The sequence below is a fragment of the Phaseolus vulgaris genome, chromosome 8 (assembly GCF_000499845.2).
Source record: "Phaseolus vulgaris cultivar G19833 chromosome 8, P. vulgaris v2.0, whole genome shotgun sequence".
Lineage (NCBI taxonomy): Eukaryota > Viridiplantae > Streptophyta > Magnoliopsida > Fabales > Fabaceae > Phaseolus > Phaseolus vulgaris.
Window position 1 is genome coordinate 56073894 of NC_023752.2, and position 27972 is coordinate 56101865.

Sequence of the window (27972 nt, forward strand, 5' to 3'; positions counted from 1 at the left end):
TTTAATTGTAGTGCATATTTAACCATTTAAAGATGTATTATCACCTGCTATTCAAACTATATGTATGTTCTTCCCATCCCAACTTCAAATGCTTCATCTATTCAGCATATTAATAGGTTAAGCTTGTGTAAATACACCATCTACAGTGGATTAAGGTACGTTTTTTTATCAATTTTACTATACATTCTTAACATATAGTACTTACTTGATTGTCGAAGTACGTCTTGCATGTCAACTCTCGATCGAGCGTTGAGGAATTAAGGAGAAGGAGTCTTGAAGTTTGAAGGAGTGAAGTACTAAGGAACAAGGGAGCAAGCGAGCGACCGACACCGAAAAAATTGTTACAGTCGTTCTTAGGTACTATCTAGGTCCACTTTGTCTATTCAAATACAAGTTCTGAAATGACTTTATTTGTAATGACATTGTTGTGGCTTATGCAAGTTAACCCGCTTCACCCATTCCTTAGCTTGTGCAACTACGGGTTATGCAAGATAGTATAAACGGGCCAATAGGTTAAAATACTCAACCCACCCCTTATTTTTGTTGGCGGGTTGACAAATTGACCTGCATTGCCTTTCCTATTCTTAAATTATTGTAGGAGTTATAACGTGCAATTTAAGAGTATTAAGAGGGGAAAATTACTTAAGATGTTTTTATATTAGTTCATCTCCTAATGTCAACTATATCCACATTTCAAAATCAACTGATCGGGTGTTACTAAGCAGATTAATTATGCAAGATACAAACGAGCATTCTTTCTTACTCGTAGCCACATCTTCCTAACCCTTCAAGTATTCTTTAACAACTAACCACTTGATAAGTTTCATATTTTAATAATATTTCATATTAAAAGACATACACTCATGGATATTTATTGATATCCTTAATTTATTAATTTAAACATTTTTACATATTTTATGATTATAATATGAATAAAAACGATTTATTCCTAAATTTGTGTTAATTTCATAATTTTAAGGAAAAATGGAGATGAAAAGGCTAAAGGAAAATAAACCAAATGAAAAAGGAAAGTTGGAACATTAAGAACTCATTCAAAATTCGTTCAAAACTCGCCAAAGCTAGATCACTCCAAAGGTTAAATAAAGTGAAACTACATGTTACATTACATACACAATCTAATATAGGCCTTAGAGATTCAAACTCCTCCTATAAGATTTTAAGGTCAATATAAAACTCAATTACATTCCTTTCTCCAGGTTTAATGAAGTGGATTTCTTGGAGTAAATCAAATATTCTTAAATGATCACCTTTGGAGAACCTTTTTCTCTTAAATCCTCCTAAAGATTCTTAACAATGTTAATATAGATAGAGTAGATAGAGAGTACAAATGATCCAGAAAAGAACCATGACATTGCACGACTTCACTTTAATATAAAAATTACTAAAGTCATGTTATTCATACACGATTTCAGTTCAAATAAGAAAAAACATTAATTAACATTAATCAAAGTCGTGTGCGTCAAACACGACTTCTCTTCTCTCATTGAAGTCATGCTAAACTAGTACAATTTTACTTTCACAAACCCAAACTTATGTCATACATGCACGATTTTCTTCTAATAAAATTGTATCATGCTGACACGACTTATAATTTGTCAATTTCAATAATTCTTTTGTAAAATTACACCAATTCAGTTAAAGAACATAAAAGACAATTGATTTTATCAGTTTTTTTTTAGTAAATCAAAATAAAAGTGTGTCGTCAAAGCCCACTAGCATTAATGCGCAAGAATGAACAAGAAGCAGATGTCACTGGAGAAATGGTATTAATATATATGAGATAAAAAAAATATAGACTTTTTTATATCTATAATGTAAGTACATTTGGGGCCATAAAATCTCAGTCAAACTCTATAAATCACTCAGCAATGAAGAAAAAAAAGTAATTGAAAAAGAGCTGGTTTTGACTTATTTATGATAACATATAGTGTATTAATAATTTAGTGTATATTATTTGAAGGAAGCAACCAAAAGTGAATTACAGTCATGAACTGTTTTGTGGTTTTGTATATGCAAGAACTTTGCAAAAACACCAACTAAGGGAGCAGTATTGTATGTGCATGCTTCAGTCTGCATAAAATTGTTCCTGCGATCCTCAAAATTGTCTTGCCCATCAGGCCCTCCAACCAAAGCCCCAACAATAACATTAGGATTAGGTTCTTGGCTACCATACCAATTATCATACCCTTGGGTACACCCTATGAACCCTTTATTCTTTTTGTATGACACAATCGATGCCCCTCTGTGGTGCACCCTTTTGGGGTACTTAGGGCCATACCCTACTAAATAGCTCATGTTCACTGGATTAGACCCCAAAATGTAATCAACCTGTGATTTAGCAAAACTATGAATTTCTTCATGATCCACTCTGCCCCCATCGCAATTCACCTTTTCATTTGTGCTCTCAAGGAAATCAGAGTATGTTGAAAGCAGAAATGCTGCTGTTGAAACATATTGCATGTTGTTCCACTCTCGGACATAGAGTAATCCACCTGGGGTTCGTTCCACGTTATCCTTGCTGTCGTTATTTTTGTTGAGACATGAGCATATGTAGTACTCTGCTTTTGATCTGTACTGTTCAAGTATATCCCTGTTCTTCTTCTCTTTTTCTTCTCTTAAGAACTGCAAAACATGAAACTCTAGTTAGAGTAAAAATTCTTGGTACATTACTACTATTTAACCCACTTCATGCTTGTTGACATTTGATTCTAAGTTAATCATTCCTTCACATAGATTTCATGTTCATCCATAATCATTTTTTTTCGATGTTCAAATCATACTCTGTGCAGTGTAACTTTTATTCTCACCAAAAAAGTGTACACATGGGTGGGGTCAAGTCTAATTATAAAGTTCAACAATTTAATTGAATTCGGTCTTCATTAGATTAAATTTGGTGTCTTTTTAAATGATCCAATGCAGATTATAGTATTCAGTTTGAATATGATTATGTGTCCTCAAAAGACAAAATCCCTTAAAGTGATTTTTGGTTTTTAAAAGAACTCGCATGGGATACAGAGAAAGACGTATTTTGAAGTAATGGGTTGAGACAAATAAAAATATTTGAGAGCAGTTAATTACTTTATTTATTTTCATTTTATTTTCTTTAATAATATTTCAAAATTAAAACAATTTTATTTGGACCATAATTTTTTACTTATTTAAGAATCAAAAATTAATTTCATCTCTTATTATAAAAAAATCAATGTCAATCTTTTAAAAAAAAAACTAAAAACTTAATATAAAAACTAAAAAAACAATTAAGAGTCCAGTTAACTTATTTTTGATGTGTTTTATTTTGTACCAAAGGGGTCCAAAGGAGGTCCTACCTCATTATTGACTTAGAAGTATTTATTAAAAGGGTAAAAAAGAGGAGGGGGTAGTGAAGTGAAGTGAAGTGAAGTGAAGTGAAGTGTTGAAGGGTGTGTGTACTTACGGTTTCTAACATTGGGCTCAACCATAAGGCACACCACTTTAATTGCACTCTGTTAAAGCTAAAGCAGTAGCTGCACATGGGTTTGTGCTTGGATACACTAGTTAGTTTTTGTGCCTTTAAAAGCCCTGCATAATATACTAATTAATATACCTTAATTGGTGCATACTCCATGATTTTGATTTTTTAAGGTGAGAAAAGAAAAATGTAGATAAAGTTATGGGAGAGTCACATGGGAGAAAATGAAAATGAAAATGAAGTAAAAGGGTTTTGTTTAGTGAACCTTTGAGAGCATGAGTTGAAGACCAGCATATTTAACATCCCAGCTGAATTCTGAAATGGACCAACCAGTGCCACCAAAGGTATGAGCGTTGGAAAGAACGTACTCAAGATACGTTTTGTTGTCGGTGGCCTTGTACAGCCACGTGGCAGCCCACAACAACTCATCCATGTATCCACTCACCGACGCATAGTAGCTCTTTACCACTCCGACACTACCATCATAATTTCCCCTATATTTGTCCCCAAACTCGAACAACTACAAAACACACACACAATAAATACACCATCCATTCAAACATCCAATTCTCATTTTTAAATAATAACTTCAAAACTGTTCTATTACCAACACAACACTCCTTAATCAACCTTAATTTCTCCTACCCAATTATTAGTTTTCGAACTCAGATTGTCACACAAAAGTTCCTCCTACAATTATTATTAATTATGGCACCTAGTCAAAACCTATCAGTAAAGCACAATCAATCAACTTTAATTAATTAGCACACACAGAATTGGCTAATCACTCACTAACTCACCTGCAGGGCATGGTGCAGAAGCAAGTGAGAGTAATGTGCGTTTGTCTTTCTGAACACAATGGATGCAGCTGCCATAGCTGCTGCAGTCTCTCCGGCCAGATCTGAACCGGGATTCTTCTCATCGATCTTAAATGCTCGCCGTGAAGTTGTCATGTCCTCTGGCCGTTGCCAACAATAATGGTCAGTGTCACCATCACCCACCTGAAAAAGATCATTAATGTCAGATTCCATTCAATCTCCCATACCAATGCCACTGGGAATAATGAATTGGATTCAGTTGGAAGAGATGATACGGCAGCCAGAAAAATCTTAAACTTTTGGTATACTTGTTTTTTCGTTTTCAAGAGACTTTCTTTGATGACAGTGCATCAAAATCCTTATAGATTTTGTCTTGGATTAGTTAGTACCTCAGCCCATAGAACATTTGGGCTAGTGTGAGCTTTGATGAAATAATCAGTGCCCCATTTGATCGCCTCCAATGTGTGTTGTAATTCACCTGCCTCTTCAATCTGTTGCCTGTACTCTATGGCACTCCATGAGAGCATTGTGATGGTGAATGCCATTGGTAAACCAAATTTCACATGATCCCCTGCGTCATAATACCCTCCCACCAAGTCCACCTACACACACACAAAAAAGAAAGTGATGAGTTTGAGAGGGAATTTGGCATAGGAGGAAAGTAAAAGACAAAGTTTGATGAGTTGTGGCATGTGGGTATAATTGAGAATTTGGACCTACCCCTTCTTCCAAACCATCAGTGAGGCCAGAATGATCTCTCCAAGTGACACGCTGATTGTAAGGTATCCTCCCAGAGCGTTGTGCTTCGAAGTAGAGAAGACTCTTTGAAAGGGCATCAGCATAATCAAAAGCAGTGGTGGTGGTGGTGAAGAAGGTGGAGAATAAGAGGGTGATAAGACAAGAATGGTGTACTAGGAAGGGGATGTAGGAAGTTCCAAAATGGTGTTTCTTATGTGGTTGTGTGTCCATCTCCATTGCCTTGCCCCCCTTCCCTCCTAGAGATTTTAGGAGTGGAGGGAATTGGTAAAAAAAAAAGGTGAAGACTCACAACACTTGAACCCAAAAGGGAGTTTGAATTGTGTTTTAAAAGGCTGAGATATGCCTACGATCTAGCTAAAATAGGGTGGGATCATTTTGGTAGGGAGCCCCACAAAATGAGAACGTGAAACTATCCCCACAATTTTTACTTGTTTCTTGTACACAAGGGTGAATTCTGCAGCACTTGGATGTGCCTCTGTTGTCTGCCAAATAAGGAAAACAAAACCATACTCTGTTGACTCTTGTTAAAATTCCACTGTCATTTCATGCCAACTCCTCCTATTTCCCTCCATTTACTACCAGAACACTTTTTTTCCTTTACTTATTTCAGGATGCTTCCATCTCTAGCTGCTATTTTTTTTTCTCACTTTCAAATCAGATATATTTTTAGTATTAACTATTATTATTATTATTATTATTATTATTATTATTATATGATGATGAAGGCTGAAAAGTTTGTTAGATTTTCTTAAGTTAATAAGTTTACCTATTTAATACTTTCCATTGGATATTTTCTCAATTTATTTAAAGAAGAGTTACAGACATTTTTCAATGTAATAGTATTTTACTTCTAATTTAACATTTTTCAGTCAATATTTTCAGGACACTCATTATTCCGTCTTTGATGATGAGTTTCAAAGTTTTTTGAAATACAGGTAAAATAACGAAATACATTATTAAATGTTTTTTATTACTTTACACCATCAAATGTCGTTTGCCTTTTTTTAAAAAAATATACTAATTATTGTGTATCTTCAGTTTTTCTTATAAGATTAATTATGCTACATTCATGAGCACACGATAAGAAGTTCAAGTAGCATAACGTTTTATTTGAAGAGAAAAGTGTTGGGTTAAACAAGTTATTATCATGTAAATAATTATATGAAACTAACATAATTTATTAACATATCATAAATTATTTTCAGATATTTATGTTAAATTAAACTCTTACTAATATATTTAATATTGTTACTCATACATAGACACCTAATAAAAAACTCATTTTCTATTTGCGTTATTCTTAATCAATGTTGTAATAAATGACTAATTCAAATCTCTATGCTAGCTGATATCATTTCAAGCAAAAATTACTTTTAGAAAAATTTACAAAATTAGAAAAAATACAATTATTTTAAAATAAAAGTAAAAATGTTATTATAATTTTATTTAGAATAAGAGTGAGTATTGAATCTAGGTACGACTTGTGAAATCCGCAAACTCTATGGTTTACAAAACAAAACTATATTTAAAATATGCAAATAAATATATTTAACTATTGAGATTTAGAGTCGGCATAAGATTATTTTTAAAGGTGGAATTTAGATTATTCTGAGATCTTTTCTTTGGTTCAATTAAAGGTTTGGTCTTAGATCATTTCTAAATTCCTTTCTGTTTGTTTTTCTTTTTTTTAATTGATGTCTTAATCTTTTAGTTTGTCTTTCTTCACTTTAACTTGTTGATTGTCCTTGTCTTTGACAATGTTCGTTTTTTAGTAGTTGGTTGGAATGTGTTGTGTTATTAGGGTGTCTCTGTTTCTTTGTATATGGGTTGAATCATTCCTGAAATGATCCATATGTATATATTGTTTATTGCTGATAAAAAAGCTATTGAGTCCAACTCGTTTAGTATGCAAATTCTACTGATTTCATTGGTAGGCTTAAGACAAACTCGTTACCGGTTTAATATAGTTTTTTTTTCATTTTTTATTTGAATTCGCATCATTTAAAAAAAACATCTATTTAATTAATAAATTTACTTTTTAGTTATGTTGTGATGAGTTGTGGGAAAAAAATGAAAACATGAACATTAAAAAAAATGACAAGTTATATCAAACAAGAATTCAAATGTTAATGGAGATGTCTAAATCTATGTATTAGTTCATTGTAATTTTATATAATTGAATTTGTTAAGAATTAAGACTATAAAAAGTCCTCGAGTTGGGTAGCTGATATGAATTTATCATTTAAAGATTAAATTTCTACTATAAAAATATCTTTTGAAAAAACTTAAAGAGTATGTGGATTACTGTTTATCCACAAACTTTACAAGATAAAAACAATTGTAAAAAATTATTTATTTTCTCAAATGGAATAAATTTGACCCATTTAAAAGACAAATTTCTTACGTCCAACCTTAAATCAGTCAAAATAATTCGTAACTCAATCCTAACAGTGAGAATATTAAAAGTATGATCAAAAGTTAATTAGAAATTCTGATCAAGTCTAATATTTATTTTTATTAAACTTATTGAAGATACGGAGATCTCACATATATCAGAGATAAAAATATTTTATAATATATATATATATATATATATAAAAGTGAGTGTAAATTTCACTTTATAAATAAATTTTATGAAGTTGAGTTAAGTTTAAAATTCACTTCCTAATATGATATCAGAGTTATTTAGAGATTCAACACCAACTAGCCGTTATCAGTATCAGACCACTCATAAATATATAGTCTCACACAAGTTGACAACCTCGGTGTGAGAATGTGTGTTGGAGATTCCACGTCGACTAAAAATAAAATATTTTTATAATGTTAAGTTAAACCTAAAATCAACTAAACATGTGATTCACATAAAAATAAATGAGGAATTTGGTATATATTTTATTATTTTACATATATATTCTAGTGTTCATGGATGAAGGTATATATGAATAACAAAATTTTAAAATAACAAGATATAAAAGGTATTAATTTCATTTAATGAACTACCATCAATAACTTTATATAAAATGTTAGTTTTATTGATACCATTAAATTATAATTATTTATGTAATAATAACTAGATTAAAAAATATTTGTTTATTGTATGAAGATAGATATTGAAGTGTAAAGTTTGATGGATAAAAGTGAGCAATATGATGGTTTATGAGAAAAGAGAGAGTGCGGTTTGGTTAAAAAGTGAGTGTGATAGAAGGAGGAGGTATGAAGAAAAAAAAGAAATTGTAGAATGAGCATAAAAAGAGTTTTGGTTGAAGAATGGTGTAGGTAAGTTATTGTAAATCAGGTATTATATAACTATCTAAATGGTATTATATAGCTGGTTTGGGTGAGAGTAGATGTTGAGAATTAGAAAAATCGTAAAGAAATTGGAGTCTTGGAGGATGCGAAGAAGGGTTGCTAAGTAGGCTTCATAAATGTTGCAATGTGCATATACACACCCTGGTCTATTTCTTATCTTTCTAAATACTTAACACGTCAATCTACACTAGTTTTAACCTCACCAAAAATCCTTCTTTAATGGCTAAAGTTGGTCAATTTCTTATATCAAAAGCGATTTCCCTGCTATTAAAAGATTGCGTTTCGCAAACCCTTGCTACAACCAAGAATCAAAACTAAGCTTATGTGTGCGATACAAGCTTCCTCGACATACAATATCTTTACTCAATCATTGTTAATTTCCCTTTCTTTCAATCCTTTGTTTGTTTTTTTTTTTTATATATATAAAATTTGATCCCAAAAGCTTGTTAATCATATCACACTCATTCTATTACCCATCTATGTGTTTTTAGAATTTATTCGATATCGAATATTCTTTATGGAGTTGCTCTTATCTTCTCTTCAATTTTAGTCTTCCTTATAGGTCCGAGATGGTAGGTACTTCCAAAGATATTCCAACGCTGCTTAAATCAGATGAGGTATATTTAACTACTTCAGTACAGAGTTTAAACAATCATTATCTTTCATCATGTGATCCCTCCCTTATTTATACTTTTCTAATTGGCCTTATATTGTCAGTAAACCCAATAATAATTTAATTATGCTTTGTAGCTTTTAATTAAAATTAATATTTCTAACCTATGATTTGACGTGATTGTTGCTTTTGTCAAAAGGTCGTTAAATCATCACGGGTGATCGATTACAATTTCTGGTAGAACACCATATTTATTTATGTCTTAGACAAAAAATACTCTTATTTCTTCTAAAAGACAATACAAAAAAAAATAGAAAATGATAAAATCTTAAATAATTTTATCTTATCTTTATTTTATGTTCAAAATATTTAAGAAAAATATAATTTTAATATTTTATTTATATTCACTTAACAACTATTTTATAATAAATATTATATTATAAAGTTGTAATTTGATGTTATTGAAGAATGATAGTGTGAAACTACACCTAATATTTAAATCTCACTTTGAACTAATTCCGTAAGACACGTGTTTCAGGTTGAGTGTTTTAGAAATAATCACAAAACTCTAAAATAACAATATCAAATAAAAATATTAAATGAAAAAATAATATTGAATAATTGACACGGTAAAAAAAATTACATTTACATTTACATTTACGTTACGTGATTACTGAACTCCTAAAATTTACAACTCTTAAATAAAAATTATAATATATATATATATATAAAAGTATTCAATTAAAAAATGATATTTTTTAAAAATATAAATAGTCTGTGTGTATATTAACAAATTACATTTACATTTACATTTACGTTACGTGATTACTAAACTCCTAAAATTTACAACTCTTAAATAAAAATTATAATATATATATATATAAATATTCAATTAAAAAAATGATATTTTTTTGAAAATATAAATAGTCTGTGGGTATGTTAACGTATAATGAACCGTTGTTAAAAGATTGCACTGCTAAAAGTGTCGAAGCCGTAATATCAAAATAAAAGTAGATTGATATAGCCGTGTGTTAATGTTTTCTTTTTATCATGGTCTTTAAGTACACATCTTTTAAACGGCTTCTAGTAAAAGGTTATGAGATTAAGAAGTTTCTTGGGTTAAGAATTTTTCATAAAACATTATTCATTATTAAATAAAGATTTTCAAATATTATAAATAAGTATGGAAGTATCCCATTAAAACTCAAGATTCAGGTTAAATAGTTAATAATTTTCTTCACCAAAATGATGAATTTCTAGTTGAAGTCATAGAATGATCGTCTTCAATGTTATTAGATAGTAAGATCATAATTTTAAATTTATTATTCAAATTAAAGAACACGGAAGAAGAGGTTAAACATAACATCAAATTACTATATCAAAAGATATATAATCTTCACAAACATATATACTTATAATAATAATAATCCAAACGTATATTTCTAAAATAAATTGGATTTGTAAAACATTTTTTTATACATAACAAAAATTAAAAACTCGCATAATACACTACTATGCGAGTCTTGCTATTAAGCCTAAATAATAGGTCCAAACACAAAGAATCTTAAAAAAAATAAGTGTTTAACTACGTATATAAGCATCGATTCAAACGGAATATAGTCTACAAAAATACGATGATAATTTTGTAAATAAAATTAATATATACGCAACGGTTATAATTACAATTGTCACATATTGGAAACAAAGGATATAGAATACGTTTTTTTGACTATTATTATCTATTGTGAACACTATAGACTACGGCTTTTGTGGTATTTGTCGTCTATATTACAGTATTTTATACAGATTATGATTATTAGGTCATAATCGTAGTCTATATGATTTTTTATTTTTCCCTGCAAGTATTTTCTCCTTCAGACTTTCTTTTTCGTTGCTCTCATTGCTTATAATGTGTTTTTCTTATTGTGTTTATGTTGTTTTTTTATACTTTATGTACTTTCTTCGTTTATTTTTCTCCGTTGTAAATGTAAAACAAGTTGGGTTATAGAGTTTGAAATTATTGTTTGTCTTCACCTTGTCATCACAATTGTGCACCACCTCTGAAGCTCCTAAGCTCCTCTACAACCCTGCTCCATTACCAGTTCAGTAGTTTTAAGTTTTTTATTGTAATTTTCATCATTATTATTTATAATGAGTTATTAATTAAATTAGTAAGAGTATACAAGTTCCCAGATAGTTTTTGCGCCGCTGTCACACACACTAATAGGTGAAGAAAGGATAAAAATCACTACAATTTATGGATTTACATATTGTAAGCCTATGCTTCTCTTCTGCGTTTTAGGCGAAAATTACCATCGCCTAAGAGGTATAATTAGAAAATGGTTCAAGCCATCGTCAAATGACTTTAAAAACGGTTGACTAAAGACATTTTTATTTTGCAATAGTGACAAAACAAACAATTAACTAAAGTGTAAATTAATTACCTTATCCAAACAATAAATATATAATACATATTTGAATTTATATCCATTTATTTTAATTTTATTCCTTATAATTAATCACTAAGATATATATAAAACATATCACACCATTAATATTATTTTAAATAATGTATTTAAAACAAATAAAATATTTTTTTATATGGAGGGGAATCGTTTGAAGGAAGAATTTCAATTGAGCAATATTCAATATCAACTCTCCACTATTGAAAATAAAAATTATTATTATTTAAATTACATGTTTCATTACTTAAATAACTCTAGAAAAACTTGGACGTTATTATAAGAGATCGTTGATATGATTTCTCTCTATCAAACTATCATTTACCACTTGAATAACAAATTGTTGAACTAAGATACTAATTATCAAAATTAAATTGTTATTTTCATTTAAATAAAAAGAAGCACTTTTCAATATGAACCGAGTAGAAACGATAAAAAATTAAAAATATAATTCAAAGGAAATAAACCTTATTTATTTGTCAAATGTGTTCACATGTATAAAAATTAATTTCGTCGAATAATCTTTGTGGATATAATATTTCTCATCTCTTCAACAAAATCCATAATACTTATTCCCATATTCAATTAATATTAACATTATAGATAAATATCTAATTGAAAGTTTAATCCAACTAAATATTTATTAAAATAAATAATTATTTTCAAGTTAACAATAAATCAGGTGGGTAACTCCACTTATGTTGAAGTATTGTTTTCTCAAACAAAACACTAAAAAAAATAAAGAAAATCATAACTTATTTTAAAAAAAAACTCAGAAAATTGAAGTAATAAAAAAAGGAAAAATCTACTCAAATATAAAAAATCTAATAACTCAATTTGACATGTACTCTATTATCTTTTAAATGAAATGCTTTAAAAGACAAAAAGCAACAAACTTCCGTTTAAAATACTTGGGGAGAACTTACAAATTTCTTTAATTTAGAAATTAAGGTATTTAAATAAATATATTTTATATAAATAAACTTAAAATAATTAAAATGTTCAATTTTTTACCTATAATATATATATATATATATACGTATAAAAAAAATCCTTACACCAATACATAAACTTATAGGTGAAGAAATGAAATTATAATAATTAATTATTAAAAACTTCTGATAGTTTCATTTTTCTTTATCAAAATTTTATCATTTGTTACTATTATTATTATTTCACTTCACTTTTGTATTCTTTTAAATTTTTAATGTATGAATTCATAAAGTTTTTCTAAAATATTTAAAAAATTTAAAATATAAATCATCAAAATCCATATTTCTAATCATATTTTTAAAAAAATCATAAATATAACCTTTTTACGTAATCTTTTAAAATTTTACAAGAAGTTTTAATACTGAAATAGTCTTATTAAATTTCAATCCAATGCAACTCAAATGATTTCAAAGTTAATGATGACTTTGTTACACATAAAAAATGTGAATTTAATTTAAAATGATACTAAGTTAATAATTAGCAATTTAATTTTTCATAATGTTTCTTTGAACTAAATGCATTCCCGCGTAGTCCGAAACGAAAGATAAAAAGAATGAATATAAAATGTTTGAGAACAAACAAGAAGCTCATGATGATTCTTTATCATACCAATCAACGAAAGATTAGTGGTAACAGCACAACAAACATAATAATTACTCTCGAATCAATAAAAAGCAACATTAATGATAGCATTTCAAAATGGTTAATTGTTCATGTTGCTCAAAAACTATTTTTTATAAGTGAGAAAACTAGTAAATTTTAAATGATTTTGATTTTTATATTTAGATATAGTTATATAATTATTTTTCTTATTTTATTCCAAATTTTTTGGCTAGTGCACCAATTTCAACATTTTATAAGTAAATTCTCAACTTAGATAACTTTTATTTTAGTTTTTAAATTGACTCAAACGAAATTTTTTTTAGCAGTGTCTCTTTTTTAAGTTATTCACTTGGTTGTCTTGTCCATTTATTTGAGTGGAACATTAAATGTAGCATGCTCCCATGTCTATATAATTTATGTATGCAAAAATTATTCTAAAGAGTTTAAAATTAGATTTGGCAAGTGTTACTTCCTTGAATTTTACGAAAACTCGTTATCATATTAATATGTGTGAATTTAGCTTTTTTAGTCGTATTAATTTCTAGTTCAATTAATAGGATTAAATATAATCTCATATGTGTATCTTAAATTATTTCAAATATTAAATTCCTTTTCATTTTTTATAAAATACCATAGACGTTATTTTAAGACCCATTTGGTAAAAAGAATGAGATAAGTATTTTATCTTACTCTGATTATATTTTATATGTAAGAATATATATGATTTTGTTTTGGTTATTGAGATGCACCGACAAAATTGTTTATTCCACGCTGCAACATCCAAATGCTGTCATTGTTCCTTCCACTGTCTCATTTTCCATCACACCATTACCCAATCACATATTTGGATCTACCCTAAATTTCTCTTTTATTTTTCCTATTTCACAACAACAACCCTAACAAAACGTGAATTTAATTCAGCTTCTAAGAAAAACGTGTCTTCTTCCCCAGACACCACTCTGTTTCATTGTTGACAAAAATAAACCACGAGTTTTATTCGTGACTTCTCTTTTGATTAGATTAGAGAGTGAAAAATGAAGAAATGAATTTGAGATAATTTAGAGGAAAAATGAAAAAAAATTATGACGTTTTAGATTAAGGTAAATAAAGTAAAAAGTATAGAAAAAGTTTACACATTTATCTTTTACATATGACATTGGTGTCATGGTACATAGAATAATAGGTGAAAGATAATAAGGTAAAAATCAACATTTTCTCACTAAGTATTTATAAATTAGGGGAGAGTCTTTCTTCACTTTCTTTGTTTTTTTTCTCTCTAATAACCACAAACACTTAGATGCAAACATGAAGTTTTCTTGCTTTTTAAATCGGGTGAACAGTAATCACTCATATCTAAACAATGCTTTAGTGTAAAATGTAAGCTATCAATGATAATAAGAAAAAGTTTTAAGATAATTTTTTATGTATCAATTTACTACAAGAAATTCATTAAATAACAACTAAAATTAGAGATAAAAAATAATTAATGATTATTAACTAAATTAAATATTATTTTAGAGATTAAAAATTATTTATATCTAAAATAATTTATATTATTAATAAAAATCTATAAAATATTTTTTAAATTGATATTTAAATTAATTTAATAATAATAAATTATTTTAACATTGGTTACAATTTGATGATTTTCTTATAATATTTATACTTATACTTGTTTTATTCTATACACATCTTAAATATCAAATATCAATTAAAACAAATTAGACTTAAAAGTTATCACTTAATATATTTATACATGTTACCATTATGTCATGAAATATTTCCAACATATTAATGTGATAATTATATAATAAAAATTTTAAGATTTTCTTAATTTTTTGTTAAGATGTGATGATTACGAATATAACTTTCAATTCTCAAGTATCTGAATTTTAACTGCACAATTATATTAGAATTTAAATCATTATTAAGTTTTGATTTAATTAAATTTAAAGTATTGGATTAAAATGAAATATATTATACCAATTAGGTAACTGATACCGAATGTATGGTCATCAATGTAAATTCATCAGATATTGAAGCACGTCCGTGCAATTAATTTAAGAGAAGAAATAGAAAAAGATTGAAGTTGAAATAATGGAATGAGGGAAGATAAAAAGTACGTAAGCATAAATGAATAGTTAACTAAGGTTCAGCATGACAAGTACATAAATGGCGTGTTTATCTCCTTTCTTTAGGTATTGGAAAATTGAAAATGAAGTTGTAGTGGTTTTTGGTTATTAAGCAGAGAATGAAAAGTGATAGAAGGTATATGCTACCTATGTATCGTTTTTGTTAACATATGGGTTTTGGTCTAGTCTCTCCGTATTTTTGTATTTTTTTCTTTTTCTTTTTTCTTTTGTTTAATAATATTTTTTTTCATATGATGGTAAATGATTGTTGTTATTCAAGGTGTCAGCCTAGCTGAGATCTTAAGTGGCATAGTGATACCTAACCTGAAAGCTTTTATTTTAAAAAAAATGATAGAAATGAGATTAGGCGATGTGCATGTGTTTAGAAGGTGACGGTGAGGAAGTTGGTTTGGTTGTGAATTGGTCCACACGTAAGACAGTGGCTTTAAATGGGTTGGTTGCGGAACAGACCCAACTACGTTAAGACTAGTCGGTGCATGCCACAATTTTTTAGCTCTAAACTCAAACTGTGTATGTCTGTAGGCCAATGCAAACCTATCATCACATGTACAGAGTGGTCCAGTAAACCACATTTTTGTTTTCTCAATGCAAAATTTTTATTTTTGCTTTCTAAATATATTATCACGGTCATTTAAAACTTATTTTAAAGTTTTTATTAGACTTGTCACATGTTATTAAGTTGTTCTCATCCATCATAAATATGTAGTTTATATATGAATTGATAAGTGAGTGTAATCTTACTATTATTAGTGCAAAAAATACATATAACAAAAAAATACATATAACACTTATTTTGGAAGATATATAACATCAGTTTCATTAAATACGTGTAGATTTCAATAATGTAAAATGTTAATCACAAATAATATTGGTTATAAAAAAAAGTATAATATGTATTAAAATTTGAATAGAATACTAAAAAAATATGTGTTTGAGAAGACACATATAACATTGGTTAAGAACCATAACGGTATTATATGTAACCTCGGTAGGTGACTCTGAAACACATATAACATACCACTTGTAACTCTCTCACAGTGATATATGTGTTCCATAATAAAATAGTGATGTTAAATATTACACTAGTTCATTTATCCAACCAGTATAATATATTTTAAATATTTATAAAAATATCATTATATTTTTATTTATATCAATTGTAGAAGACATTATTTGGACTAGTGTAAGAATGAAATTTATAAAATAATTAATTTTTCTATAGTTCAGGTGGTGTGCAATTCAACTGCATAAGCTGCCTCTCGAGCTTTAGCTCTTTTTTAGAGTTGAGTAGGTAGCAATCTTTGTAATACATTAGTCTAAACCTTTATATACTAAGAAATAAATCTTTGTTATTCATAATACTTTTATCTTAAACAAAAGTATTAACTTTGTAAAAGTGTGAAGTGTTAAATCCCTAAAAGAATTAGGATTCTTATTATTAATAAAATTAAAAAATACAAAAACATTATAGGAATATAGTCTATGACAAAGTATTTAATAAATAAATTTCATTCTTTAATTTTTTTATCAATAGATAACAATATTTAATATATTTTTAATGATAAATTTTTTGAAAAATGACAATCAAGAATATCTTATAAAAAAAAAAAGCAATTTGCTTTAAAAATATCATTTATGATAAATTGTAAATATGTAAAACTATTTTTAATATATCTTTTACACTCTTACGCGTTCACATTCAAAGTGAGGCTCGCTCTTATCCAAATAATATGTAACGGACGACTGTTGAAGGCATAAAGAAACCCTGCTCTCACCATTCAAACAGAGGCGCTTTCTTTTTATACCTTCGTATTATCTTCTTCCACCTCCATTGGGTGATAAAATTACCAGTTTATTCTTAATAAAAAGTAAACTCTGCAACATCCTTCTTCATCTGCACCCTCTATATAGTCACAATATTATTTTCTCTTGCTTTTTTTTTCTTTTCTTTTGGAGAGCACTTCCACATCCCATTTCTTCTACATTATCTCCCAAAGATACAATTCCGAAATACAAATACGCTATGCAATGTGTGGCAAATTCTCCATCCAGTACATACTTTCTCACTTCACATCCATTTTGAAGGTCTTTTAATCTTTTTAAAAAATTTAAACAATGTAGCATCTCTCATTTTTAAATAATCTAAGCTACACCTCAATACCTCCTTTCCAACAGTAGTGTTGGAAACAACAGTTTCCATCATTTGACATATTTTAAATTATTGCATAAGATAAATTCACACATGTTTCTTGTAGTTAATTTTTTTTTTTCAAACAATATCACATAGATTCTATCGAGAAAAATAATCATTGTTGCACTTGCAATGATTTCATAAAGTGAACTGTTATTGCAATCTAAAACAAATTGTGAACCATTGTTAATGTTGTATTCTATTTTTGTACCTTGCTTATTTTTTCCCCAGTGATACAATAAAGGAACGAAAACACATTACCACTAATAAACATCACAAAATCTACCTCAATTACCAACATTCACTACTAGTCATTACAACCTACCAACAACCACCAATTGAAAACGAAGAAAAACACTCTCCACTATACTTAGAAGAATATTGTTGAAATTAAAAAAACATGAAGGTGCATATAAAGTTATGGAGATGTAAGAAGAATTTATCCAATATAATATGCTAATCCTAAATAAGAAATTTGTATTTTGAATTAGACAATCCAAAATATATAAATTTTGTATTATAGATTGTATAATAAAGAATATACAACACAAATGTTAACTCTTATGTTAACTTTCAAATTTTACAATCCATAAAATTTCTGAATTTTACACTATCGAATTAAAAAAAGTATCCATGAAAAAAAGCACTTTTAGGATTTACAAAATTATGAAGGTGCAAAAAGAAATGATGAGGCGCGGAAGAATTTTCCTTCAACTGGTTACAGAAGAGAGCTCATACTCTTCTGCAAAAAAAAAGCACTTATAGGATTTACAAAATTATGAAGGTGCAAAAAGAAATAATGAGGTGCGGGACAAATTTTCCTTCAACTGATTACAGAAGAGAGCCCATACTCTTTTTTGGCCCATGACTCCATTAGTATTTTGGACCAAAAAATTCATTAGTAAAATCATTGTTTTAATATGGACTCATAAATAAGTTTTTTTTAATTGAAAAATATTTATTATATAGGCAATTCTTTTTAATTTTAATATTGTATGTATAAGGTCCATATTAAAATAAAATTTTATTAATAAAAAGCTTTAATAAAAGTAAATGTTTTCATGGACATTTTTGTAAAAAAAATATTGTATTGTGAAATTTAATATATAATAATAAGTTAATAGAAATACATTAGTAATCGTGTTACATGAGCGTTCACCAATAAGAAAGAAAACAGGTTGAATAAAACTTGAAAATGTACCGTTAAAGGGTAATTCAGTAAAAAAAACAAAGCCAAAGCTTTCTCTCACTTTTATTTTATAGAAAAGTGATTAAATTATTCCAACTAATTTTCAACCTGACTTTATATATATATTATCAATATTTCATATTTAAAATACATTCACACAGTTACCATACAGATATTGAAAATTACATTTCAATAGTTTAATGGAGTAAGAATAGTTCATTAGATTTGTTCAATAAAGTCTAATAGAAAAATTCACTTCATAATATTAATTATTTAAAACATGAATGAAATCAAAATATTTACTTTTATTAAAAGCTTCATTATTCAAAATCATGAAACATATTTTAAAAAATAAAATATCATAAATATTTACTATTTATTATTCAAATACAATCATTAATATCTCAATTCCTATTTATTCATTACATCCACATTTTATCACTAAAGTATACATAGGACACTTAATTCATACATCATCACTTAAATATAAGTTTTTTTTAATAGCATTACTCGATTAATATTGATTTTCCCTTATTCAAATTATGAAGCAACACTTATACGGTAAGATATATCATTTAAATGTTATTAGAATATTTAAATGTACATTTAAAGGAGAGAAACTTGATTTTGTCTCTTTTTCACTCAGTGTTTGAGTACCCAAATTCTAAGAAAAAAGAAAAATATTTGTTTTTCATTTAAGCCATATTCATCCCTCAAACTATTAATCATGGATTAAAAAAAATTATATTGTTTGAGTAACTAAATTAACATTTATACATGATACTCTGTCATTAATGCTATCTTACAACATTCAATGACATTATGTTTGAATGAATATCACAATGTAGATATCTTGAAAGTATCATTTTTACCGGGACATTACTAAAATTAAAATTTAGTTTTATTATTAATTGAATTAAGACAGATTTTCTCTTATTTTTCAAAACATTTTTTTTCTCAATATTAATGTCTCAATTCAATTACAATAAAACGTTCAATTTGTTCATCAATAATATACCAAGTTTACGTACTAACTAGTTATTTATTATTTATATAAAATAATTGCAACATTCAAGACCGTATAAACCTTGTTTAGAAAACAATTACAGATAGGTATCTAATCCAACAAAACGATATATTGTTAAAACATAACTAGTTTTACATTAATTCACTAATAGGTATCTAACATGCTTTCAATTTATGTAACTTCCCTAGTCTCTTAATACTCAGTTTTTCAAAGTTTCAGATAAAATCCTTAAAAAACCTAGTTCAATAACCTAATATATTACTATACATGTACACTATCCATATTAATCTATTTTAATCAAATTTTAAATAATATAACACTAAAAAAAATTCAAATATAATTAATTATTATGTTGACTAAATTAGATATTATTTTAAAAATTAAAAAATTACTGTATTTAAAATAGTTTTTATTATTAATAAAAATTTATAAAATAATTTATATATTAGTATCTAAATTAGCTATTAAGATTTTAACAACTAATATTTTAGAATTTAAATTAGTAGTTTAGAATATAAAAAAGTAAATAGCTAAATCTTGATAATTAATAACTAAATATCACTTTAAAAGCTATTTTATAAATTTTTATTAATAATAGAAACTATTTTAAATATCAATAATTTTTTTAATTTATAAAATAGTATCTAATTTTATTAGATAATATCTAATTATTTTTTTATTAATTTTTAAAATTAATTCATGTAAATCTATATGTTAATTGAAAATATAATAAACTAATCTTAATTTATTTTTATAACTTTTAAAATTATGGAATAGAATATAAAAAAATGAATATTAAAGAGATAATTTTTTTAAAAAATAAAAACAAATTAATTTTACATTATACATAGCTTCTTAATCTTATAAAAAGTAAAATGAAAAGTCACTAAAAATATATTTAATTTGTTTGGAAGTTTTGAATTTGATTGTATGCATGTGAATGTGAAGAGGTGAAGGCAAAGGTATATGAGAAACACAAAATGTCGAATTTAGAATTTATTTAGGGCAACAAAATGGTGCTTCTGAATGGCTTCCGTACCATTCCAATAGTGGCTAAAACAGTCTTTTTGAGAACCAAAGGACATTTCAGTGAGGCCACTTCTGGAGTTTGTGGGGACCCTTGCATGCTTCACTGTTTTTCAGGAATACTTTCGTAAACCATGTTGCTTTTTTTCCTAACCAAAAAATAATAACTAGCTTATTCAGGGTGTTACACACTTGCACTTTCCCTTCCCATCATTTCACTAATTAATATTAATGCTTTTCTTCACTTTATTATTCTTGGATTGCACTTTACTTTCTTCTCAATTCTTCTTCTTCTTCTTCTTCTTCTTCTTCCTCATCAACCTTTTCCTTTTCTTCTTTCCCCATACCTATTTCTTTCTCTTTTGTATTCATCTCAAGCTACAACAATGGCAGACATTACCCATCTCCCTATGGAACAGCTTCAGGACCTTGAATGCTGTCTAGACTCTAATCCTCCCTGGGGTATGTACTATCTTCTATATTTTGCTCCCTCTCATTTCTTTCTCTTGTTTTAATATACGAATATAAAAAAACTAGTTTTTGTGTTTCTCTGTACCTTTTCAAGTTGCTTATCTCACTTGTCACACATATTTTTTCTATTCTTTTTCGTCATCTTCTATTGCCATCCGGCAAAAAAGGGTGTATTTTTGTGAGCAAAAGTGGGTGCTTGTTACATATTTGGTTTTGAACTTTGATGATCATTTGTGGACTGAAAACAAAGGAAGAAGAAGGTTGTCTGTTTTGAAGAACAAATGACAATGTTTTGTGTTTTCTAAAACCGTAGTTACAAACCCAAATGGATGGGATAGATGAAATGATTGAAAGTTTTTTTTTTTTTGGTCTTGAAGCCATTGCATGGGCTAGGTTTTCTTCCATTTGGGTTTGTTAGTTTTGAATGCGTTGCTTCAAAGAGTGTGAGACTAGGCTATTACTTCGGTTCTGGTATTATATGGATTGAAAAGTTGAGATTTTTATGTTATTTAGATAGAGTTGAGAGTTTGAAGTTTTCTGTTTTTTGGCCTTTTTCTTCTGGGGTTAGTTAGATTTTAATTTGAGTGCATTATTATAGCATTCTCGTTTTTAAATAGAAATCTTGATATCGTTGTTTTTCGTCTTCATTTTAAGTTGTCTTTTAGCTATTTGAAATAGTGATCACTGTTTCTAAGAAGGCTTTTAATCATGACCATTATAATGTAATTACCACTTTGCCCCACCTCTTCTGGCGTGGTTCAAGGAAAAAAATGGTTACTAATAACGATCGAATAAGTGGCCCTACATATTAATTCATAACTAATATGCATATTAGAAAAGTGTTGGAGTAGATAAGTCTTCGTCAAATAAGTGTTTTTTTTGTTACTTTTTTATTCGTAGATAACAGCGTAACTCTATTTATATATATATATTCATCTTCCTAAAAACATGGTGGTTAGTTATTTTTTCAATTTTTATATGATAATGAATCACAGAAAGAACATTAAGGCATCCTTTTCACAATGCAATTTATACAAAAAAAAATCCAAAATAAGATGAATAATATTTCTTAGAAGTTAAAATGACTTGTTAAGCCGGATGATAATGAGCCAAAAAAATGTTATGAGTGATATTTATAATAAACGCAAGTTAACTTTATTCACAAGAAAGTGATTTGAAATGTTAGAGAAGTGTTTAGCCAATAGTAGGCGTTGCTCTCCTGTGTTGGAGATTTGTCTAGTATATGAGAAAAAGAAAGAATTTTTTATGTGACACCATGGAGGGGTGTCCCACATGTATTAAAGGTATGTTTGAAACGTCAACACATAGACACACCGGCTCACTTTATTGACTTGTGTTCAAGTAGTGTATAAAAAAACAAGATAGGGGTATTTGTAGATATCATAGAAAGAAACCCTGCACCAAATTTTCATATATCTGTGTGTGAGAAGTGTAGTTAAGTTAAAGAGTTGAGGATGAAATGCACAGTATACATATAGGTCTATTCTAGTGAGAGAATGCATATGGATAGGCTTCATAGATCCAATAATAGTCACTAAGGTAGATATCATCTTAGAATCTAGATTTTGGGTGAAACTCAATTATATAAAATTGACTTCTAAGATAAGGCCTGCATGTTTTGGTCATGTGTCTAGATGATGTAGAATCTCCACCAGAATCCATGCGCAAGATATACACAATTTTGGCATGAAGTTTGTCTTCTTGTTTTGTAATCAATGGTTTGAAATTTTGAATTGCAATTTAGATTGTGACCTGGGGTATCAATGTTCCCATTTTCCTTTACATTTTCTTTCTTGTTGGCTCACTGTGAATTTCTTGTCTTGCAGCTGAAGCTATCCTACTTGCATTTCAAAATTATATATTGATGTTGGGAACAAGTGTGATGATTCCTTCATGGATTGTTCATGCCATGGGAGGAAGTGATGTATGTTGAATTTCTGCTCATATGTAAAACAATTATTGCATTTCACACATTTATTGCTGATATTTACATGTTCGTGATTTGGATATTGATACCACCAGGGTGACAAGGCACGGGTGATACAGACACTGCTCTTTGTAGCTGGCGTTAACACACTTCTCCAAACGCTTTTTGGAACCAGATTGCCTACAGTAGTTGGAGGAGGTTCATCTGCATACATATACCCAATTGCTTATATTATCACCGACTCATCATTACAACAAATTAGTGACCCTAATGAAGTAAGTTTCGTCATTCCCTTTCTTCACCACTGTTAGGTTCAGAGGACATTACATTTTTTTATTTGTAACATCTAATCATTAGCAATTAGCAATGATAATCCTTTGTCCATAATTGATTTTGGGACCTGCAAACCTTTATAAGCACTGAATCCTCTACGGGAGCTTCCAGACTCAACATTCCTAAGCACATAACCAAGGATTTATTATTCTCAACAAAATTCAATTATTGTTCTTAAGTGAAACATACCAGGTTTAGTTGTAGATAGGCTAATTATTGATCACTGGGAAAATCATCTATTTAGGTTTTACCAACTTTGCTATATCCACTTAGTATGAGGTTGTCAGTGAAGTTTAAAGTGAGGGCTCACTTTTTGACATTCTCTTTCTAACACTATAGTATTGTTTGAAATTTTTTGGGACTCACCTAGTGGACCCTACACATTCAATGACTCTCACATGAGTTTGAGTCTGAGTAAATTTCAAACAATAATAAATAGCGTGTTACTACTTACTAGCATTTCGTCTAACATATAATATTTTTGTACTCAATTATGATTAAACATCCTCTGAATGTGTGGACTTAATTTTGGATAGATGACAGCGGTATCCTAATATAATTTGGGGATTGATAGGAGACCGATATACTGTGAAGGATGAACACCAGGAGAAATAGGCAGTGAACAGAGAATCGAGAATCATATACAATTTCTAATTGAATATATTTGATTGGTGAGGAGGAGTGGTTAGAATGGGGGTGAGGGAGTTAAGCTTGGAATAAGGGAGAACTTTAGGCTATCTCAAATACCATGGACTAATACGTGGTATTTCATCTTCTACTTCTATATCACCTAGATCAGAGTGGAACCCTACCATCTACCTGTTCAATGTTGATCACAATATTTCTTTTGTACTGGTTTGGTTCCTAGGAGTTGGTATCAAAGCATTCCACCACATCTCAACTGCAAACAAGAGGCACAAGGTCGTGATATCAGCATTGCAGTGTGGTTCTGGGACTAGTCGATGGACTAATATACAGTCAGCTCAAATAGGTGCTGGGCTGTGGAGTGTGGCGGGATGTTAGGTTCAGTTGGGAGATATGACTCCAGTCTCACATTGGAACTATGAAATTTTATTGTGTGGTTTATAAAGCCTTGGGCATCTAATTACAATTACTAGCTTTTGTTGTGTGGCTCTCCTAATGTGTTCTTATTAAGGAGCAACATAAATTATGTAAACTTTCATATAAATCCAGTTAAATTTCTCTTTTGTTTGGAATAAGAGATTTTGCGATGTGATTGCTTTGCAGAGATTTATACAAACAATGCGAGCAATACAAGGAGCTTTAATTGTAGCATCAAGTATTCAGATAATCCTGGGTTACAGCCAAATCTGGGGACTCTTTTCAAGGTTACTAGTAACATGTGACATGTTTGAGTTGAAAATGTCTAAATAAATTTCAAGCATTTATTTTTTTGGATCTTCTCTCCAGATTTTTCAGTCCCCTTGGTATGGCACCTGTAGTTGGATTGGTTGGATTAGGATTATTTCAACGTGGATTCCCTGTGGTAGGTGTGGCTCAAATCGCCATCTTAATTGTGATGATCTCTGTACTAATTTTTTTGACAAATGGTCTTCTATTGACACAGTTTATGTGAATGCAATGCAATATCAACATCTAGAACAAAGTTTATTTTGAATAATGATAAACTGTAATATTTAAGGAACTTCTCTAGAATCCAATCTTTGAGGCTGTTACCTATTTAAGTGATTCCAATTCAATATTGATTTTTTATCCTTCTTTTCAGCATATATGCATTGAGGGCTTTCTCTACTTTTTATCTTCAAATTATTTGGTAGTAGCATAATTATTAATTTATATACAGAGATATTGAGAACATTTTCGGTAGCAAAATTCTTTGATTCACCATGTTTACTATATTTCTGAATTATTTGATAATGGCATAATGCGTTATTTTATTTGCATGCAAACATTGATGGCATTTTCTTCATCAAAATCTTGTAATTGGCCATGATCTCTCTATAAGCTTGATGATTGCCATATTTTTCATACCATGTTTATAAATTTACTCAATGTTTTCTATTATCATCTTTTTCAGTTGGGGGATTGTGTAGAAATTGGTATACCAATGCTGTTGTTGGTAATTGGTTTGTCTCAAGTAAGTGCTTTAACTAGAAATTTGTGGTGTGCATCAAATTATAAATCTTTTCCTAAGACAATCAAACTTGCTATAAAGTGCAGTATCTAAAGCACGTGAGACCATTTAGAGATATCCCTATCTTTGAACGTTTTCCAGTGCTGATTTGTGTGCCAATTGTTTGGATCTATGCTGTTATCTTGACCGCCAGTGGAGCTTACCGACACAAGCCAGACACAACACAAAATAGTTGTCGAACAGATCGAGCTAATCTGATATCTACTGCCCCATGGTGTGTGAAAAAACATGTTCTAATTTCTTTTGATATGTTTCAAGTTGCTGACTTCGTAGGTTTCTTCATGTTGTACTAGGTTCATGTTCCCATATCCTTTCCAATGGGGTCCACCTACATTTTCTGCTGGCCATTCATTTGCCATGATGTCAGCGGTTATTGTCTCAATGGTAGAGGTATTTATTCTCATTCCTTATTATTTTATTTTAATTTTTGGATTGACTTGGTCTGTATAGCTTTATTGTATTTATGTATGTGTTCTATCCCAGTGCATGTCATCTGTTGATACAGATTGACATTTTGAAATTTCGCCTAGGGGTCTTAGGTCCCCCAAAAGCCTCACAACGAGTTAAGAAACAAAACACTGATACAATCACCATATAGTCTCATCATCTCATGATATTTTTTGAATTTTCAACAATGCATTGACATCTTGACATTCACTTCTTGTTGCAGTCAACTGGTGCATATATGGCAGCATCTCGACTAGCAATTGCTACTCCTCCTCCTGCTTATGTATTGAGTCGAGGCATTGGTTGGCAGGTTATTAAAACTTCAATCTTGTGAGCAGTTATTAAAAGTTTCAATATTATAGGAAAGTTTATATGACTGATTGCTGGAGGTGATCTCTATCTTAACCAGGGGATTGGCGTCTTACTTGATGGTCTCTATGGATCAGTCACTGGTTCCACTGTTTCTGTGTAAGTCTTTATCTTCATTGAGTTTTAACTTCAATTGTGTACAATCATGTATCTTTCTATTGTAGCTTGATGAGCATCATGGCTGATTTTTCTAGGGAAAATGTGGGACTCCTTGGACTAACCCGAGTTGGAAGTCGCAGAGTTGTTCAGATTTCTTCTGGCTTCATGATATTCTTCTCTATTTTAGGTTGGTAGACACAAATCAAAGATTGGCCTGGGTTACACTAGAAGTAAACCGACAATGCTAGAATAGATAGTTTCACTTATGGTGTTTTTTTTTTTCTTTTTCTTCAATGATGTGTAGGAAAATTTGGAGCTGTGTTTGCCTCTATACCCTTCCCAATTTTTGCTGCACTGTACTGCATTCTCTTTGGCCTAGTGGGTATGTCGTATACTCTAAAATGAGATTTCATTGCAATGCATTACTCTTGCTCCTCAATTCTCAACTACTTTCCCTTGTTTACAGCTTCAATTGGAATATCATTTCTTCAGTTCACAAACCTGAACTCCATGAGAAATCTTATTATCATTGGTCTCACTCTGTTCCTTGGGATATCTGTTCCTCAATTTTTCAATCAATACTGGACTCCTTCACGACATGGCCTTGTTCATACTAATGCTGGATGGGTAAGTTTACTTTTCTTCAGCCAACTAATATTATGCTTTATGAAATAATATGTTACTGTCATGCTCTCTCTTTTCAGTCTTCCTCTAAGAAATTTGAACTTTTGAATTTTGTTTTGGTTTGTAACCTTGTTCTTTACACTTGTCATAATCAAATAGCCGCTTAGTAGTTTGCTTGCTCTTAATACAAAATTTTCATCTTTGCAGTTCAATGCATTCTTAAATACCTTATTCTCATCACCACCAACAGTGGGTTTGATAGTGGCAGTGTTGCTTGATAACACTCTTGAGGTAGAAAGGTCAAAGAAAGATCGAGGAATGCCATGGTGGGTGAAGTTTAGAACGTTTAAAGGAGACAATAGAAACGAAGAATTCTATACGTTGCCATTCAATCTCAATAGGTTCTTCCCACCTACATGATCTTAATGAAGATTATCAGGGTACATCAGATTTTCTTGGAGTTGCATGTTCCAGCATTCATGAGGTAGGACTAACAAAAGCTACTTTTTCATTGACTACCAGCCAATTTTTTTGTGGACCCCATGTGAAATCGTGGTCCTACAACAGTTAAGGATTCTAAAGCATTTGGTCCATGTTCAGGAGATGCAATAATTGCTCCTTACTGATGAGTAATGAGTTGTTTCTCGATGTACATGCCCACCAAATGAATTTAGTGAATTTACTGTATAGTTTTCTCTTTTTGTGCTGCTGTCAAAGCAGCTTTTCTTTACGTAGGATTCATGATATTTCATTTTGCAAACGATAATAGAAAGCAGGTTTTTTATGACTGAAAGGGGCACCAAGCCAAAATCAAGCAAAACTCTAACCTGTCAACCAAACATTTCATGCATGGATATAGTAATTAACGCATTAATGATGTGACCCTTTATTTG

The 27972-nt window shown here is 29.4% G+C and overlaps 3 protein-coding genes across 4 annotated transcripts in view; 1 reads left to right on the plus strand and 2 right to left on the minus strand.

Moving 5' to 3' along the window:
• Positions 1-1800: 1800 nt before the first annotated feature.
• Positions 1801-5391, minus strand: LOC137823686 (endoglucanase 11-like). The gene is made up of 5 exons (XM_068628912.1): positions 5008-5391; positions 4677-4889; positions 4270-4470; positions 3735-3989; positions 1801-2643 (listed from the first exon to the last, which is right to left on the minus strand). The coding sequence occupies exons 1-5, from the start codon at positions 5260-5262 to the stop codon at positions 1972-1974; spliced, it is 1596 nt and encodes a 531-aa protein (XP_068485013.1). The 5' UTR covers positions 5263-5391; the 3' UTR covers positions 1801-1971.
• Positions 5392-6067: 676 nt separating this feature from the next.
• Positions 6068-27972, minus strand: part of LOC137825379 (subtilisin-like protease Glyma18g48580) — a 60806-nt gene continuing 38901 nt past the window's right edge. The window contains exon 12 of the mRNA XM_068631051.1: positions 6068-6142. Coding sequence (XP_068487152.1) covers positions 6068-6142 — 75 coding nt within the window. The remainder of the gene's footprint in view (positions 6143-27972) is intronic.
• On the plus strand, positions 20752-27872 carry LOC137823687 (nucleobase-ascorbate transporter 1-like). 2 transcript variants are annotated; one of them, XM_068628913.1, is made up of 14 exons: positions 20752-21074; positions 22931-23028; positions 23127-23306; positions 24613-24713; positions 24796-24871; positions 25424-25483; positions 25567-25754; positions 25834-25930; positions 26211-26297; positions 26397-26455; positions 26551-26642; positions 26760-26837; positions 26922-27082; positions 27287-27872. In XM_068628913.1, the coding sequence occupies exons 1-14, from the start codon at positions 20999-21001 to the stop codon at positions 27497-27499; spliced, it is 1566 nt and encodes a 521-aa protein (XP_068485014.1). In that variant the 5' UTR covers positions 20752-20998; the 3' UTR covers positions 27500-27872. The 2 variants fall into 2 exon arrangements, with proteins under 2 accessions (XP_068485014.1, XP_068485015.1); XM_068628914.1 differs by lacking the exons at positions 24613-24713; positions 24796-24871 and having other exon boundaries at positions 20813-21074.